General features: G+C 39.9%; 2 protein-coding genes across 6 annotated transcripts in view; one reads left to right on the top strand and one right to left on the bottom strand.

The window, feature by feature from the left end:
- Positions 1-4,585, bottom strand: part of eipr1 (EARP complex and GARP complex interacting protein 1) — a 55,711-nt gene extending 51,126 nt beyond the window's left edge. For 2 of the 3 annotated variants that reach the window (XM_029494469.1, XM_029494471.1), the window contains exons 1-2: positions 4,444-4,585; positions 4,216-4,299 (exon numbers count right to left, since the gene is read on the bottom strand). In XM_029494469.1, coding sequence (XP_029350329.1) covers positions 4,216-4,299; positions 4,444-4,485 — 126 coding nt within the window. In that variant the 5' untranslated portion in view covers positions 4,486-4,585. Of the gene's footprint in view, positions 1-4,215; positions 4,324-4,443 lie in introns of all 3 variants that reach the window. The other variant, XM_029494470.1, reaches the window with a different exon arrangement.
- A 158-nt stretch (positions 4,586-4,743) lies between these two features.
- The window catches only part of trappc12 (trafficking protein particle complex subunit 12), a 30,092-nt gene continuing 16,275 nt past the window's right edge, over positions 4,744-18,560 (top strand). For 2 of the 3 annotated variants that reach the window (XR_003840345.1, XM_029493228.1), the window contains exons 1-3: positions 4,744-4,799; positions 5,236-6,553; positions 6,837-6,953. Coding sequence is in view for 2 of the 3 variants with exons in the window: in XM_029493228.1 (XP_029349088.1) it covers positions 5,246-6,553; positions 6,837-6,953 (1,425 nt within the window). In the remaining variant the exon portion in view is untranslated. The remainder of the gene's footprint in view (positions 4,800-5,235; positions 6,554-6,836; positions 6,954-18,560) is intronic. The other variant, XM_029493229.1, reaches the window with a different exon arrangement.

Raw genomic sequence — 18,560 nt, 5'->3', positions numbered from 1 at the left:
CTGTTAATTATGTACCAATGGAGGGAGGGATTGAGGCAGGAAGGAGGAGAGAAGGGAATCTAGGTAGAGGGGGTAAGGGAGGGATAAAATGAAGCTGGCTCGTGGCCCTCATTTCAGGGGCCTCTCTATAAAGCTCTTGAGCTGTGCATGTGACAATGAGCAGGGCGGAGGAGTAGCAAATGGGTGAGAGGTGCCAAGCTTGGGTGCTTTATCTCGTTAGCAGTCTTAAATGCCATGCTGACGCTCCCTCCGATCTGTCATTCCAGCTATTGGTCTCTGAGGGATTTGAGAGGTTCTTGGTGAGTTAAGAGAGGCATTTCCAACCTGCATTATGCTTAATGGGAGGTGGAGAGGCCAGCAGGCTTATGGATACAGCAGAACCTATCAGGACTGAAATGCCAATTGAAAAAACATTTTTCATATTGCAAGTTCAAACTCCATGAGCTTCATGAATAAAACAGACTGCACCGACTGAACCCAAGATTTAAATGTAAGGTCATCTCAAAGAAAAAGACCTAGAAGATGAATAATGATCCTGTTAGGTTTTACAGCATCGGATGCTCTTTGACACTAACATCAGAAAACAAAGCAAAGTAATGTGGCTTTGAATTCTTCTTGTGTTCTAAAAACTCAAACAACTTGTGAACTTATTCAGAACTAAATGCATTTTTACATCAGCCTGCAGTGTCTGACTTCCTCCTGGATCTGTGTCTTTGGCATTTCTGGAATTTTGTGGCGATGGGGAGACCTTGCCAGTTTTCATGTGAACTGGGCAGGATTATCTGTTTCAGAAAGGAGTTTCAGCAAGGAGGGGGAGGGTATCCTGGTAGACATGCATGCCTATCTGGTGGTGGACTAGCTTTTTTAATGATGCACCACAACATTTTGTGTTTCCATGGAAACCATAAAGTGAAACAATACAAGAGCCGATTTTACTCCATGACTTACTATGGAGCTCTTCACCAGCAGAAAACAGACAGATGATTCACAGTAAGGCTGTAACAAGTCTCCAAATCTCCAGACTGTGATTTCTTATTTTACTTTTTTGTTTGTTACAATGCTGGTCATCTGTTGATGCTAGTATCAACTATTTGGTGGGTGATTTCAGAATCATTGTACCTGTACCTGTAGCTCAACTTTTGTTTATGAAGCGCAATAATCGAAGCCTATAGTGGCCCGAAGGCAATTATTCGTTTAACTTCGATAAAAGACATCCATGAACTTAGATAAAATAGCTGTTCGTATTTCATTACTACATTAATACTACAATAATAATAATTTTCCTCCTTTGTTTTCTTGTGCTTCAGCTCATAGTGTTGGGAAGAGTATGCAAGCTACAGTATACTGACTGCCTGTAATAAGAAATAACAGAGTGACTGGACTGTATTGTTGCTATTCCCAAAAAGCTCTGCAATAGACCAGCTCCAAGAAACTTGGACTGAAGTGTGTCTAAAATCAGGGCCAGGCTGTTTCCACACTGAAATCTACCAGAAAAATAAGTTAATTTTTATCAAAGCACAAATCTTCCCCCTCTCTCTCTAATCCCTCTCTTCCTTGCTCTCAGAGAGCTAATTATTTCTCTCCCCATTTAGAGCCAACTGTTTCTGTCATCTGTCTCTGTAATGACCTCTGCATGCATGCATGCGCGCACATACCGTCACTCTTTCCCCTCATAGACACAGATACGGAACACAAAAATGTAACACACACACACACCTACTTTTTTAACCACACATGCACACACAAAGTGGATGCAAATGCAACATATCAGTCTATTAATTGGCACGGCGTGAGAATTGCTATTACGTAGTCATTTATGTTGAAACAACTGGTTGATAAAAATCAATATTATCAATATTATATTATATTATTATCAATTGGCATATAATTAATGAACATCAATTTTGATAACTGCCTCACTATCTACAACTGCATAAACAAGTCTGTTAATAAATTAGTCAAATGATAGAAGACTAATCGGCAATTGCAGGAGTTTGACAGACAATTTATTAATTTCAAGCAATCATAAAAAAAACATTAAGGACTAACTTTATGTATGTTTATTATGTTATGTGAAATTATTGATACTAAACTGGATAAATATCATGGATATTTCAGGTTATAAATCGAATATCTCTTGGTTTTGGAAGCAATATCCTAGCTTGAGCTGTGTGAAATTGCTATGATATTCTGCACTTTATGGTATGCACAGTTTATTGAATTAAAAGTTAATTTAGGACTGCATCTAACTTTTCTTTTCATTAGTAATTATTTGGTTGATTTACTGTTTTAATGGGCGTCTTGGGGGATGAAATATATATTTAGAAATAATAATAATAGTTATTCCCAAATCCAAAGGTGAAATCTTTTTATCTTGCTCCTTTTGTGAGATATTGAACTATCACAGAAATTAATAAGTAAAATGCAGAAAATCCTAGTCTTAGTGATTAACTAATTATGAAATGCTTTGGTGAATTGTTTTCTTCAAATCTGATTGTTTAGTACATTTGTGAATAGAACGTGTATTTGTGAGTTTAATCTAAGGTGAAAATATTCCTTAATTGTAGCTCGATTCTGATGTCATGTATACAGTGCCCACACACATTCCAAAATACTTATACTTCTACTTGATAGAATGGTAAAAATCATTCATGAGTAACAGAGCAATACAAATTAACACATTAGTTATATAAGGTTATATAGTTATATACACTTTAGTTATTAATTTTAGTAGTATTGCAGACATTCTAAATAAAATTGTTTCATTGTTGAACATTCGCCTTTCATTGCTCAGTACAAAAAATATTGAGACTTCACCATTTTAGGCAGTTAGGCAGAGTTAACCTCAATATTACAACATATGTCTAAGCACGGCAGTATTATGTCGGAATCAGCTGTACTGGGTGGGAATGATGAGAACAACATGGCACATCTTGAAGACAAGTACAAAATATCATGTGCTTTAATGAAGATCTTGAAGTGTTGGCCTTGAGATTGCAACGAAATAACAGTAACAATGAAATTTAATTATTTATTTTATTATATCTACATGCAACACAAAAGTTGGTTTACAGCTATATATTCTTGTTCTTTAAATGTAATCTGAAACTATCAGGATAAGTGTGTTTTTAGAAAGAAAATGAGGATGTGTAAGGTGAACAGTGTTTTTCTGTTATAATGCTCTTGAGAAAAAATGTATCAAAAAATTATTTTGAGAAATATGTTCTATGCTTCTAAATTTTTGTATGCATACACCTTCAACATATTTAAATATTAAGAACATTCAGTACTTAGGAGTTTCTGGATCATGTCTTTATTGATTATACTGTATTACTCCTCTCTCATTCTGAATGGGTCCATTTTGTAATGCATTCACTTAGGCAACATAAAATAGATGTACAACATATAAAGTGGGCATTAAGGTAACTTTGAGGGAGTAAGACATGGACTACAGGCCTGTCTTGGTCTACTTAAAACAGTTGTGACTATATTTCAAAGTTTACAGGAGAAATTAGCCATCTATATGTCTATCTATTTATCTATCTATCTATCTCTCCTAACTTGTCATTGTGTCTTCCAAGCATATTAGAATCATCTTGGACTTGTATTTCATTCATTCATTCATTCATTCATTCATCTTCTACTGCTTATCTGTTTCCAGGGAGAGCTGGAGCCAATCCCAGCCCACACTGGGTGAAGGCCGAGTACATCCTGGACAGGTCACCAGTTATCACAACACACATCGCCAACACACAGACTAAGACCAACAGCCAATCATACTCATACCTACAGACAATTTTGAGTCAACATTTAACCTAAACCATGTTTTCAAAACCAAGGTACATACCGAACCGTGACTTTGATGTATCTTTACACCACTAACTGATTCTATTCTCTGCAGCGTTAGCAAGAAATAAGAACCCCAATTTAAACCATGTGTAGCTTTATGTATATCCTCTAATAACATCCAGCTGAGTAAAAAGCGAGTATATTTTATGACATGTCACTTTACTTTAAAAATTTACTGGAATTGTGTAGTTTTATAAGCAGCAAAGGTAATGATGCAGCATACAGCATGACATTTACACAACAGTTTGCACATATTATTATCACAAGAGCCAAATTAAAAAAAATGCACAGGCATACACTCTATTAGTGTGAATGAGCAGAATGAGAGCTGTTAGAAGACCTTCCTTCCAGTGTCCTCTGTCTTACCTGATTGTCAAATTTCAGTGACTGCGTGCCGACGAGGAAACGGATGGCATCAGTTTCAGCTGTCTGGGCGCTCAGAGCCCGGGCCTGTGGAGCACGCACAGAGCATGGCTGTCGATCACAACATCACTGATTTAATGTACACAGTGGAATAAACAAATAGGACGGGGGAGACATTAGCTGTCTACGAAACTGCACATTGCGGTGTGAAAGTGTGACATTAATATGTACCTGAAACTCGAGACCATAAATGACAGGAGCGTCGTCCTCCATTTGTTAATAACGGCGACGCTTCCTTCTTGAAAACGACGTCTTAAATTTAACTGCTTAAAACGAGTGTGCTACAGACTGTTCAAAAACACAAATGTCCCTACTTCCGCGAATGAAAAACTGAAGAAAAGGTACCGTCTGACAATTAGGCGTAATGACTGTCTTGCGACGTTGTGGAAACTATTAAAACTACGTAGAAGGAATCGGGAATACCAAAAAGCACGGTGGCATGAATTTTGTCCTCTGTGGAGCACCGTACGTGCAGCTTTACTGAAGAGCCCTGTGGTGAAGTTCTCTAGCTGTGAGTCTGCATTAAGGTAAGACACGTAACCGCGTTTGTCTGTCAGCATTTTATTTGTCCTCTGTTGCGTAGTCGGGTGTTTATCAGGATGGTTTATGTTCCTTACTTTTTAACGCGCGGTTGGGTATTAGTGAAATATGTGTTTAACAGTTTCTACTAGCTACTCAGCTAAGTTAGCGTACTACAGCTCGCCGGCTAATATAGCATCAGCAAGATAGCTCCATCTAACAGACTCATTCCCCCCAGAGCAGGTGAACGGCTCATTCGCGACCAGACTTTAGGTACGCTGCCTCGTTCACTGTAGCCGCAGCTCGGTGCTGACTTTAAGAGCTTTCAAAAATTGGCGTTTGCTTACATAGACAGGAAGTCGTCGAGATAGATGCTTTACTGCCCTTGTCACTTGAATTTCCATTGCAAAGTAGTAACTTTGATTTCTATGTTTTCATTGTGAGGAGAGGAGATATGGACAGTGAGGAGGCTTCTGCTCAGCGGCCAGTTACATTAGACATCACAGTGGAGGATGTAAACAAGGTTGCTCCAGCTCCCCTGGAGACATCAAGCCAGACACCTTCCAGAGACAACGATCTGCCCCAGGAAGACAGCATCGACCTGGGTGGGGAGTTTGGCACACCCCAGGAGGACAGCAATGCCACACCATCAGAGAGCCTGATGGACAAGCTCAATGACCAGATGATGGAAAGTGTCATGATTTCTGACTCACCCAGTAACAGTGAAGAGAATGACATGGCACCCATTGACTCTTTTCTGGATGGAGTAGTGGAGGAAGACACCTCAGGAGAGAAGGAGGGACAGTGTGACACTGGGCAGAATGCAACTACCATTAAAGTGTTAGTGGGAGGGCAGCAGGAAGGTGGTTCTGAGGATAATGTTGAAGAAGACACAATCAAGCAGGCAGACACACAAGGACATTTCATGGAAAACATATCACCTAGCAGCGACTCACAATGTCCGTCTGATCTGAAAAATGAGGAACCAGCATCGCAGGGCACCAGAGGGACTAGTCCAAAAGATGAGCCAGTGCCAGTGTGCACCATATTCAGCCACGGCAGCCAGCCAAAGTCTTTGGTGCCTGATGGGTTCCAGCCTACTCTCATCAAGTCCCCTAGCTTTAGCATGGGAGGTAGTGGGGTTAATGATGACCCAGTGACTCCAAGCAAGCTGACAACACCCCTTGTGTGTCAACCCAGCCCCAGTCTCAGCAAGTTCTTCACTGACAATGGGCAAGCCAATCCCGCATCTGATTTTTTTGATTCATTTACTGCCCCCTCTTCCTTCATCTCCATTTCAAACCCAAATGCAGAGATTGCTTCTGTTGCCAGCTCAGTACCCATAGCCCCAACCCCTGAGCGCCAGCACTCTTCATCTTCCTCATCCATCTCAACCACTGGAGGGCCTTTAGACTCTGACCCTCTTACCCAAACCATAGTGTTTGGCCCTTCCCCAACTGAAGCAACCACCAATCCCCAACCTCTGCCATCCCAAATAGTCTCCACTCCAAATCAGACTCCTACCACGGATCCAGCCACTCAGCCGCAGCCCTTCCACGAGCTCCAAGCTGTATTCTCAGGCAATGACGATCCATTTGCAAAAGCATTGAGCCTCAGTGAGGTAGACAGACGCCACGATGCCTGGCTGCCCTCAGAGGAGACCAGGAAGGTGTTGATTTCTGTGGCCACCCTGAGTTACAGCCCAGCCTACACAGAAACAAACAGACTCACAATGCCTGGACTCAAGTTTGACAACCTACAGGTAGGCAAGCAGTAAAATGCATATATACAAAATGTGACTACAGAAAGCCCTGGGAGAAAGTTCTTCTTTTACTTAATGCCAGTATAGGTGTTAAAGATCACCCTGTGTGAAGTTAATAACTTCCTGCTATTAAATCACTGTAGTAATCTTTAATCTAAATCTGGACGTGTGTGTGCGCACACACTGTATAAATGTATTTATATGTGTGTGTGTGTGTGTGTGTGTGTAATATAAAATGTAAAACTCTGTTGTGTCTCATTAGATTTGAATATGTTTGATGCAGGGTGATGCTGTGAAAGACCTAATGGTGCGTTTCCTGGGAGAGCAGGCGGCCATGAAGCGCCAGGTTCTCACAGCTATCTCTGTGGAGCAGTCCTTCACAGGTCTCAAGCAGCTTATTGTAAGTTATTCTCTCCACCTTCTGCATTTTTGTAATTTACAAATGTTCCACTTTGAGGTCCAATTTAAAATCAACACCTGACAAAAAACAAAAACAAAAAACAAACGTTAATCAATATGTTATCTTTAGTGCTTATTTTTGCCCTTGTGTGTTTGCAAGATTTGCACACACAAAAAAAAAAACTGTCTTTGACAGTGCTCATATTCCCTTAGGAGGACCTAACTTTAACCTCATGTTGCTCTGCAGGTGCACTGGACTGTGTCATTGAGCAGAGGCCACAGAAAATGTGCTATATTCTCATAAGTCTACTAAAGGTTATGATGATAAACTGATAGCGGAAAATCTTGCAGTTTTAAAAGGTGTAGAATTTTTTTATACATTAGAATAGCAGACACTCTAAGCACATTACTGAGTGAAATAATATTCAAGGTAACCTGAAACTTGATTCAATTTGGAAGAGTTACAATCCAGCTTCAAGCCCCTCGTGGCTACAAACATAAATTGTCAGCTTTTGAGCCTATCTTTATAAAGGAGGTTAGACTAGGGGCATTTTTAAATCTTGTGTCATGCTACTCAACAATTTTAGCATCTAAAAAGCATAACTTGTGCATGTGCAGCTGGAGCTTTCTAAGAACACTAATCGTCATGGTGAGGTAAATGACAGCATCCCTGGTAGATTACCAGAGCCTAGCATCAGGTGGTGTCAACAGCTTGTCTGACCTTTTAATGCTCTATGATTCCAGTGAAAGGTGCTCAGGCCTGAATGAAAACAGTGAATCATTTGTCTAATTTCTCTCCATATTATATTTTTTCTTATTACAACCTTCTTCACTACAACCTGTCTTTGTGGCCATATCTCCTTTCATTCCCGTTCTCACTACTATTTATCTCCCCAGCTCTGGTGTGTTCCCCCCATCATAATTTCTGACCCACAAATGACCCTGAGAAACAGTTGTTATTTAAAACAATACACAGCAGTAGCAGGCAGTGTGATGGAGAGAGGGGAAAGAGGATAGGAGGGGTAGAGTGTAGAGGTGGTGATCCACTGTTCTCACAAGTTCTTTTCTCCTGCTGTGCTCATGTATTATGCATGGGATTGCTGTGCATATTTCAAGGGCCTTCTGGACTTGACGTGTATATAAACATACACACACACACACACACTCACAGACAGGAGATGGTACTTTCAGGTTGCAGCCTACTGCACTATATTATGTGTGCGTCTGTGTGTGCTTGTGTAAGAGGATCACACACTGTCTGCCAATTGGTGTGGGTGGCTCCCTCAAGCAAGAGGCAAGAGAAAAGAAAAAGGCAGCGAGGAGAGGAGGAGAGATGTCACAGGTTGACAGGCAAGAAAAAGAAAGGGAATGCCAATGTGTGAGTGACCGATATGGAGACAGAGGAGCGCCTGGTCCTAAGCACACACACAGACATACTGCTGACTGTATGTATGTGGAGGACTCCCATGTGTGGGAACTTGGCAACTCGTGATAAGATATCTTGATTATTGGAGTGAGCTATTTTTGGTCCGTTATCAAAAAATGTATGAATCATAATCCTAACTACCAAAGTTTTGCATTCGCTCATGGGTCCTCTACTTAGCAGCTGCTGTTTCTCTTCCAGCTACAGGTGGAATTGGTAATGCTTTTCTTGCTTGTGTGTGGGATACACTTGTTTGTCACAGCTTGGTCGATTTTTATCATCACCTTTTACAGCTGAGAAATAAAGTTGTCATTGCTCTTTGACAACATTATACCTTTGGCATTCATCCCGACAGGTTTTTTGGCTACTTACTGGTAGACATAAACTGATCCAATATATATCTGTAGGTTAATATCAGCAGATACATCAAATTGAATTATTGGTGTATCCCTTTTTTTTTATTTGGTTTGAAACCTGAGGGTGCAGGTTACATTCTTTATTTTTCTTATTCCAAAATACTGATTAAACTTTTGTTCTTTCTCTACCTTTTTATGTCTCATTAGTTGACAACAAACCAACTCTGGGAGCAACTGCATACTGCAACTTACACACCACTCCCAGAGTACTTGAAACATGTTTCAAGCGTTCTGTTTTCTTACTGCTTCAGCTATTAGGAATGGACTGGAAGACACTCCAGATATAATGCCATTTATTGTCATGCTGCACAGCCCATTTTGGCAAGCTTTTGGTTGGTCCTATGTAGCCACAGGAACATAACATCTTTGTCCTTCTCTGGGGCTATCCGCGCTATCTGCAAGAAAGCTTTGGTCATGTCTGCATTCAAGGATGTTTGAGTCTGTGAATCTAACACATTTAACAGATTTTGATTAAGGTTCAGCCCCATCAGTAAAGTGTAATAAGGGATCCACCCTCATCATGTGAAGATGTATGAAATACCACTCTTAGTTTGGTTGTTGAAGTATCTTCTTGAGTAGCTTTGCAATGTGTTATGTAATATCTCCCAGTCTTGCTCATTCCCTGAAGTTTCCTCTGGTACATCGTCATATCAGCATGAATGCAGGTTACTTTATGACAAGGCTGTATAAATTTTTGTCTCCTCATGAGGGCCTTGAAAGATTTGCAAACCCTGAAGTTGTTTGAGAGCTTGTGTCTGCTCAGTCACCATGGTAATTCAACTTCGTTGTGGCAATCTTTGCCTGTTTCCTTTGGGCTCTGGGGTTTCTCACTCATGATAAAGAGTGGCTCCACATCCCAAAAAGTCATGTAGCTGTTTAGAGACCTGGGCATCTTCATCTGAACTGATGGCATTTTCTTCATCCTGGATGTTGTAACTGGCCTTTGTATTGCCCACCCAAGGCTGCTTTCTATGACCCCAGTGATTCATTATTTTCTGGACCTTGCCAGGGCTTACCATCAACAACCTGCCCTTCTCAACACAGAGTTGTGGATCATCAGTGTCTACTAGTGGAATATCTATGGGACATTTTTGCTTCAGTTTACCTTGAATGGGTTTACCAGGGACTTATATCACAGCAGTGCATAGCGAAGGGGTATCCACTTCTTCAATCTCAATTCTCTGGTGTGTTTTCTACATGTCTTCCAATAAATCTAATTGTTATGCTGTACAGTCTTAGCAGTGCTCTATTCTGGTTATAAGCTTTTATTTTCACCACACTGGAAACACTTGGCATCTGTACTGCCAAGGTCAACATCTGGCTTAGCTTCACTTTGAAATACTGGTTGGCAATGTCTTCAAATTCTATGTCAAACACTTTTAACTGCAGAGTTTTGCAATGTGTTTCTGCCCTAGGAAAATGTAGCACTTTCCTACTTTCCTCACTTTGTCCTTGTGTGGAGCCAAAGAATTGTCTGGAAGATGTTTGAGTTTGGGCTGGCTGACAGACCAAAGAATTGGGGGAGGTCCCTTTGAGTGATACAGGCTCAGGTACAGTAAGCTGAACTGCTTGGTCTCTCTGGACCTCATTTTGCAGAAACTGGCTGAGCACAAGAAAGTTTCCTGGTTCGTGCCGTTGGAATTTTCTGGAATTTGCCACTGTTATCTGACTTGTATCTTCTGATATGAGTTGTATTTATACAAGACATAGCAGGCAGCCAAATGTGTTTCTGTAAATCGCTTAAGATTCTCAACTGTGAATCTAAAGTTTGCATTCATCTGCTATGTCTGGGGTTTTTTTTTTTTTTTCCACAGCGATGAAATTCAATAATGTCTGCCGCTTACAATGCTGTTTCATCCTAGACAGTGAGGCAATTCAACTGCTGATCATCAATCATAATGAGTCCCCTACAGCTGATGCCGGTGCTGTCGTCAGCTAGGATCTCAGATAGGTTTATCTGATTTATCTCACCTTCTTGTTATGAATAGTTGTTTGATATTGAGACCAGAACATGTACTACTGTCTAATTTCACTGTAATGTTGTTTTACCAGTGTCTTGGGCATGCTTAACAGTCTTTCTATGATTTAACTGAAACTGAAATTGCATCACTCCACAACATACTTGCATCTCATGCCCTCTTGGTGAGTCCATTGGCAGAAGCTTTCCATATGAGATACTGATACTGGTATTCCTCAGCCCTGCTTCCAGATCATCTATCCATGTTGCATCCTCATCCATTAAACCTTCTTTGCCTGTCACCAATACAAACAGCATTTCACAGTTTATTCCAGTCTGGGAGTGGATTTGATCACCTCTTCCTCAATACGAGTTCTTGAAACATAGATTGTAACCTGTTCTTTGACATTCTTTCAAAGCTCTCATCTATCTCTACAGCCAAGGTTAGAGTCCAACGTCTATGTTTAAAGCCTTATCCAAAGAAAATTGAGTCGAGTGCAACTGGATTTGGTTCTAAATCTTGAAGACATCCTCTCATCCAAGAGGCTTCATCAGTTCATGCCTTTATAACTAGGTTGACTTGCTGGTGATGAAACTCGTCACACTGACTCAGTTTTCTTTGGAAAACTATGACCTGGATGAATTAAACCTTACAGACACATTTAAAGTCTTACAAATTTCAAAACAAGTGCCTGTCAAACAGCATTTAATACTTGTCAATATTCTGTAGTGCAAACCAATAAGTAGTGATTTTCATAATTGCGTGCATTAAGCACATAGCAGAAAACACACAATGAATTACAAAAAGGATGTAGTTATGTACCAACCTAATGTAGTCACACAGCGTTTTTTAAGGTAGTGGCAATTTCATGGTTAGTGTGGGTTTAGTTGTCATGATGATGATAAGAAAGACATACAGTAGGAACTATATATGCACACTATGCACTATTATTTTATTATTAAATTATTTTTTCATTCATCGCAAGTCATATGTTATTGCAATCCTCAGATTGTCCTCATATTGTGTAGGCCTAGTAAGTTGCAGTTGTACCCAGCAAACAAAATGGGCTCATCCAATTTCTCAACTTCTTGACATCATTGAGGGGAAAGACATTTCTCACTGATTTAAAAAAAAAAAAAAAGTTGAGTATCTTTTCTGTTTCTAATTCTAGAGTAATTCAAACCATAACCAAGACCAAACCAAAACTGCTTCCAATGATCCATGAGGTTGTACCCAGCCATGGAAATGGCTTTGAGAGGAAATGGTAACTCAGACTGAACTGACAGTCTTAATGTTGGAAAAAAACAAGTGTCATGGTCATCGCTCCACTCTGAGAAGATTACCCTTTATACATGCTTTGAAGTGTATGTGCCTGTCCTTGGGCTTTCTGAGCACAATGCTGTACATGTATTAGCACCAGGAGAAATGGCTGCCGTCTAGCTGTCAAACTGAGTTGAGTGAGTGGGTGTATATCAAGACCTTGGGCCAAAAAATGTACATCCTCGCTGTCCTCATGCCATTCAATATTTAGAAATGTTTCAGCATCACCAACCAGCTCCAGATGGCAGTTGTAGTTCATTTGTTGATATGATGTAGACAATACAGATATAAAATAGTTTTCTCGTCAAATAACATCATTGAATTATGCTTTTTTAGTGATTGTGGGTGAATCTTTTACCAGTGTGGTGAAGTGGCTTAATATACCCCGAATGAATGCAGGCTTCATAGACAATATACACCATACTTATAATAATAATAATAATAATAATTAATAAGGTTTAAAGACCTCCTAACTCAAAAATTTTAAATGTGTAAAAATGCTCTGCTATGACTATTTCTTGATTGAAATTTCTTTCCGACAAAAAAATTGTTTAAAAAAGCTCTCAAAGAGGCTAAAAACACATCCACTATTTCTCCCTCATTGAAAAATCCAGCTTTAATGAATATTCATGAGTATGCAAATGCATCAGACTGCCCGCCCACCGCCGCTGCCCGATCTGGGTTGCTCGGTAACAGCGGTGGGCTGTCCAACCCCAGGAAAAACGCTCGGAAAAGCATCATGTTTCGTGGTGAAACCCATCTGTTTTTGCGCCAGGTTCAAGAAGCAGCTGTCCTCAAAATGCTTGCTGCAGACCTGTGTTTTAGCTGGAATGTTTTCAGGGACATTATCATTCCAAATAAATTGCAACCATTTCTCCCACGTGGTATGATCCTTTGGTAAAAGATGAAGGCTGGTATCACGTTTAGCTTCTCCACACCCAAACACAGAGCAAGTGTTCGCCATCGCTGTCTGTTTTACGTTGCTCCTGCATTCCAGTCTTTGCATATTTTATGTAAATGAACCGGATTGGTTGTTAGCATTTGTGACGTATGAAATCCAACTGAGGAGCTGAAAAAGTGAATCCAACTTTTTCAGATCTGGTTTTGAAACTGCATTTTCAAATGTAAAATGCTCAGTTACGGTGCGCACTAGAGACTTCGCAGCTGAAATGTCTTGTAGCAGAACCCAAACACTGCATAGACATGTTAATAATTTGAAAAACTCAATATTTGGGTTAGGGGGTCTTTAATATTTAGGGTTACCACGGCAAGTCAGCTCTGCAACTTGCATGATTGATTTGGCTACACTTTTTACCCTTCCTTTATTAATTTATATATGAATTTATCCAGGCTTGGGACCAGTACAAGCTTGCGTTGTGGCTGAGGTTCAAACCTGCGGCCTCTGCATGCAAAGCATGCATTCTACCACTGCGTTACATCCTTCGGTATATACATAATACATAGTATAAATTCCCTTAATCAGCAGGTGTCATTTCAGTGCCAAAAAAATGCATCAATACACCAGCAAAAGGTACGGACTGCAGTGTTAGCACACAGGGATGCAAACACGTTTGCAAATGTTTTGGGAAAAAAAAGGGGGTTTTGTGAGGAACACATCATCAAGGAGGGAATGTTGATAGTTTTAGGCTGTAGGTATTGAAAATGTTCTGCAAAAAGAAACCACGAAACAAACCAAAACTTTACCTTAATATCATTGAAATCAGTCGAAAATGTAGCAAAAGAGCTTTTTTAAAATTAATACAAAGTGGTGTGGCTGTAGCCTCTAAGCCTTTTTATGATACTCCAAAATGTCACAAAACCTTCAGTCAGGCAGATGCCAACAGAGACTTGATTCCAGAGCAGAGACTTAATTCAAGGGAGGCCCTCATCAATGTTTGCATGGCCCAACCAAACTTGCTCTCTAATGAGGTAATAACCTCTGTATCACTGATACTGGTGAATGAATCAGACACTAGGTTCCATCTCCATAAACAACCATCTGCTTGCATTCACACTTCTTACTTAGAAATAAATTACAGAATTTCCAAACTTGAAGGATCAAGCAAACTTGTAGTTCATAATTGATATAGATGATGTCGCTCACTGAGCTAGGAGTGTAGTTTCAAATTTAGTTAAAAAGAGGATGGGATGTGGACAAGCAAAAAAACACACACAAACACACGACTGGCAGAATGAGTCATGCTGCAGAGCAAGAATGTGACTTCACCCGCTGCCACCACACTACCCCCTTGTGTGCTTACTGACACACACATCCACAGTGAATGAGAGTGCCAGTGTTTGGAAGGTTGCGAAATAGGTCACAGATTAATAATTTTCGGTTAAAATATTCAAAGTTGATCTGACTTGATTTGTCTGCAGGTATGTCAGATGGCTGCCATTAACAGCTGCAGAACAACACAACGCAATAGCTTTTCACTAACATTTTGTAATCTATTCTGGATTTGTTTTTCAATTGCTGAAACCAATTAGTTACATTTATTTTCTAATTTTGTTATGTGATCCTATTACATGTAGCTTCTTAGTGATGCTGGACAAGATGCTGTGAATATCCTCACAATACACAAGGGCTGTGGGCAGAGATATATCAATGTCGGCTCAGGCTTTCCTTGCTCTAATGGGACATACAGTGTAGCACTGCAACATATGGCTGAGAACCATATTCAGAAATATCCTTAATATACACGACTTCAATTAGAAAGTGTGTCAAACTTTTGAATGCATTTTGAGTATTTAGTGTTGAGGCCATTTCATTGAATATAGACAAAAGTACTTGTATTACAGTTTTGACCATTATTTCTGCAAAAAAAATTCTCTTCTTCCACTTCTTCCTGACGTTTGGCAACATTTGGCCGTATTGCCACAGGCTAATCTTTCATTAAAAGAAAAAACGAAGCTGAACAGAAAGACAGAACAGAAACAGAAAACTTACTATGCATGCTGTAATTTACGACGTGAATAGAAATCATAGACTGAAACTTAACTTCTCTTGAATTAAGTTTTCAGTTAAACTCTCAAAGGGAAAGGACAATGGGACATGCTGTTGTTATTGTTTGCCACCGTGTCCCAGATTATATTTAGGATGATGAGAATGAGAATAAATGATATTGAACAAGACAGTCAAAATAGTGTGTGCATATGTTTTCATCTATAATGATGAATAAACCAATCATTTTATCATCTTGAAATTGGATTTTTGTTTTCTCTGTCCGTGCCTCCTCTCTACATCTCCTTTTGTCTTCCCAATGACCTCACCTGTCCTTAATGTGGTGTGGTCAGCAGTTGGCTAATCTCTGGCTCAGCATTACCCGGGGTTGGCCTCATCTGTCTCTCTCATTAGCAATCACCTCCCACCCTTCCCTGTCTTCCTACCCCCTTCCCTTTTTCTCCTTCATCTCATGTTCCCTCTTCGTTCCCTCTGTACTAGCCACCGGAGACTCTGTCTTTCTTCCCACAGCATGAAGCTGTCTGGGCCTGGGGCCAGCATGTGCGTGTGTATATCGGTCTGTGTATGTGTGCATTTGAAAGAGTGAGAGAGAGAGAGACCCACCTTGGCTGGGTCAGACAGACACACCCCCATAATCACTGCAATGACCCAGCTGCTGCATTGCACTTTGATATCATTGCTGTAACCTTTACTTGTCATTATCATAACCTTTTTACATAGCTGCCATTTCTGCCACCAGTTACACTTGCAAGCTGAGGTTTAGTTAATGCACCATCAACTTTTGTAGTACTTAAGGGCACATTTAAACATTAGCAGCATTTGTTCTCACCTTGCTGTGTTTTTGTTGGCTGCTGTCATGTGATCAAATCTAATGTGGATCTGCAGGAGGTCTTTAGCCTGTTTGGTTTGGTAGCATAAAGAATAATTGAAGATCACAAAGTGACTGACGCTCTTGTTGAAGTGACATATAATGATTATTAGTCATGGTTTTACTGGTTGCAGGCATCTGGCAGTTACTAATATATGGGAAAGACAGCCTTCATACTTAACACCACTCTAGTTTGATAGCTGACCTCTAGGAGGCTAAGCAGTTATTACATGCCACACCAGCAGGTATTTATTTGTTGTAAACAAAGTGTTTAAAAAAAAATCTGGCATGATGAAGTTATAACAAATACTCCCACATCAGCATCATCTGATGCTGACGTGGGAACTAAATTTCCTGATGGCAAAAGTTGTTGCATGTTGGTGTCGCGTGGTGCAACCATTCTTATTTTTTCAGCTTTCGTGAAGTTGACTTTTTTTTTTTTAAGATTTTTTTATCTTCAAACAAATTCTGTCACTTTTAATTTTATATAACATTATGTCTTCAAAGAGAGTCTCCAAAGGTGTGCGTTGTTCCCATTTGAAAAATCACCACCTCCTGGATATCCAGCATGTCTCCCCCACTTTCACCGATGGTTGTTCTGATCAAGTGTAAATGCCTCTTTGTTCAGATATATCATCTCACATTTCATTGTGCTCCCAGATCTCACCAACTACTTTTGTAAGAACACTGTTATTGTCATTTCTTAAACATGTCTTTTGGTTTAGGGAAAACTTAGAGCGTCTGCTGTTCTTAAAGGATGTGGTTGTGATTCAGGTCTGAAACCAAAGTTCAGTTACTATCTCAGAGGGAAAGGAAAATGGAACATGCTGTTATTGACGACAACAACACCATCAAAAGCCCTCCAGTAGCCCACCAGTCAATCAGTGGCTGGTATTACCCAGTGGAGCATCACTTAGAACTTGGAAGCTGGATTGAACCATCTCAGGGAGTGATATGTAGAGTTCTCTTACAAGCCAAGAGCTAGTATTGTTTCTTCAGATAGTATATTATGCCACTTTGTATCTCAACATCTCTCAGTGATACTGTTTGAAGAGTCCAGCGATTGCCTGTGGGAGACAAAATGACTGTTGTGTTAAGTTCATATCAGTACAGTAGCCAAGCAGGCTGTCCTCCAGCTTGAGGGCAATGTTCTGTCCCACTGTTTATAAAGTAACTACAGAGCCATCAAAGTGAAGTTAGTCACCATTACAATGACCAGTATGCAATTTATGCATATATGTATTTTTTTTCCCACATCCTCTGTGTAATCCAAAATGCTGGGGCTTAATTGAAGCAGTTCCTACAGTTCCCTGTGTTAACTAAAGCTGGTGTGTGGAAGCCTTTTAAAGTCTGATTCAGCCGGAGGCTTCGTGTCTTGAGAGAGAACAAGTGGGCGTTCGTTTGTTCATCCAGCTTTGTTATGCAGGGATTTTTTTTTTTTTTTTTAAAGTCACCATAGGAAAGGTGCACCGAACTTCCGATCTTCAACTCAATTAGGAAGTCTCACCCCTTTTAATTTTCTGAGGAAACTAATTATGTATATGTGTTTTGTGTTTGAGAGAGAGATAGAGAATAATAATTTGTGCACATTTTCCTTGTACACATTAGTCTGGCTTGGTGCTGGTGCTGGCATGTAGGAGTGTGTGTGAAGCATTGTAATAAGACTAAAGTTGGACTTGTTAATTACAATCAATGACGTTAATTTGTATTGTGGAACATATGTATGGCTGAATATGCATGATACATGATTGTGTCTTACTTGTCCAATTGCCCACATCTCACTCATTTGTCAAATGCCTACAGTAAATTTCAAGCCATCTCAGAAGCCATCAGGTTTGAGTGCCCACCTTTGAAACTGCTTTCTCATTCCATTGGGTCACATTAGATTTCTTCTGCATTCTTTATCTTCTTTCTTGTTTTGTGTGGTGTTTTGTTCCGTTAGGAACAAAGCAAGCATCAACAAACAAACAAAATGGCCCTCCCCATTGTTGTGCTAGAGACATGTCTACACAATAACGACACTCACTTCTTTCACCAAGCCTCAGGAGTCAGTTCCTCATTTAATATGAGTAAAATCACCACAGTTAATTCCTCCTCATTTTATTTTGGAGGGATTTCATTGTGTCTTATTACAGAGTTGTTGTAGCTGAGCTCAATTATTTATCCCCAACAGCCTATTGTTTTTTGTATTTCTTATCCCCCTCTTGCCCCTTTGGTTTGATATGAAATCATTCAAACTTTGGAAGTGATGTTTTGATGTGTTTGCATGATGACGTTTTTGGCCAGTTATGAGGAACTTGCGCTTCTTTAAATGGAGCATGAGTTCACCTGAACCCTCTAGCCACTTCCATCTTAGAACTGTAAGACAGTTTACCATGAAGTGTAGTGCAGACCATATGTACATTTCTAATCAGAAAATAATAGCAATTGCAATTTGGCCAAGTGGATGATCCAAACTGCAGGAGAAAAAAGACATCCCAGCCCACAAATCATATTCATACATAACAGAATTTATGTTGTCATAATTTTTTTCCCTCACTGAACATGGCGCAGACAAGTGATGATTCTAAATGAAATCTTATCACAATCGCAATCTCTGGAAAAATAATTACAATATAGGTATTTTTGTATCTCATGCAGCTCTAGTAGATGCATGAA

The sequence above is a fragment of the Echeneis naucrates genome, chromosome 22, assembly GCF_900963305.1.
Source record: "Echeneis naucrates chromosome 22, fEcheNa1.1, whole genome shotgun sequence".
Classification (NCBI taxonomy): Eukaryota; Metazoa; Chordata; class Actinopteri; order Carangiformes; family Echeneidae; genus Echeneis; species Echeneis naucrates.
Note: the sequence above shows the minus strand (reverse complement) of the source record. Positions and strands in the feature narration are given on the sequence as shown.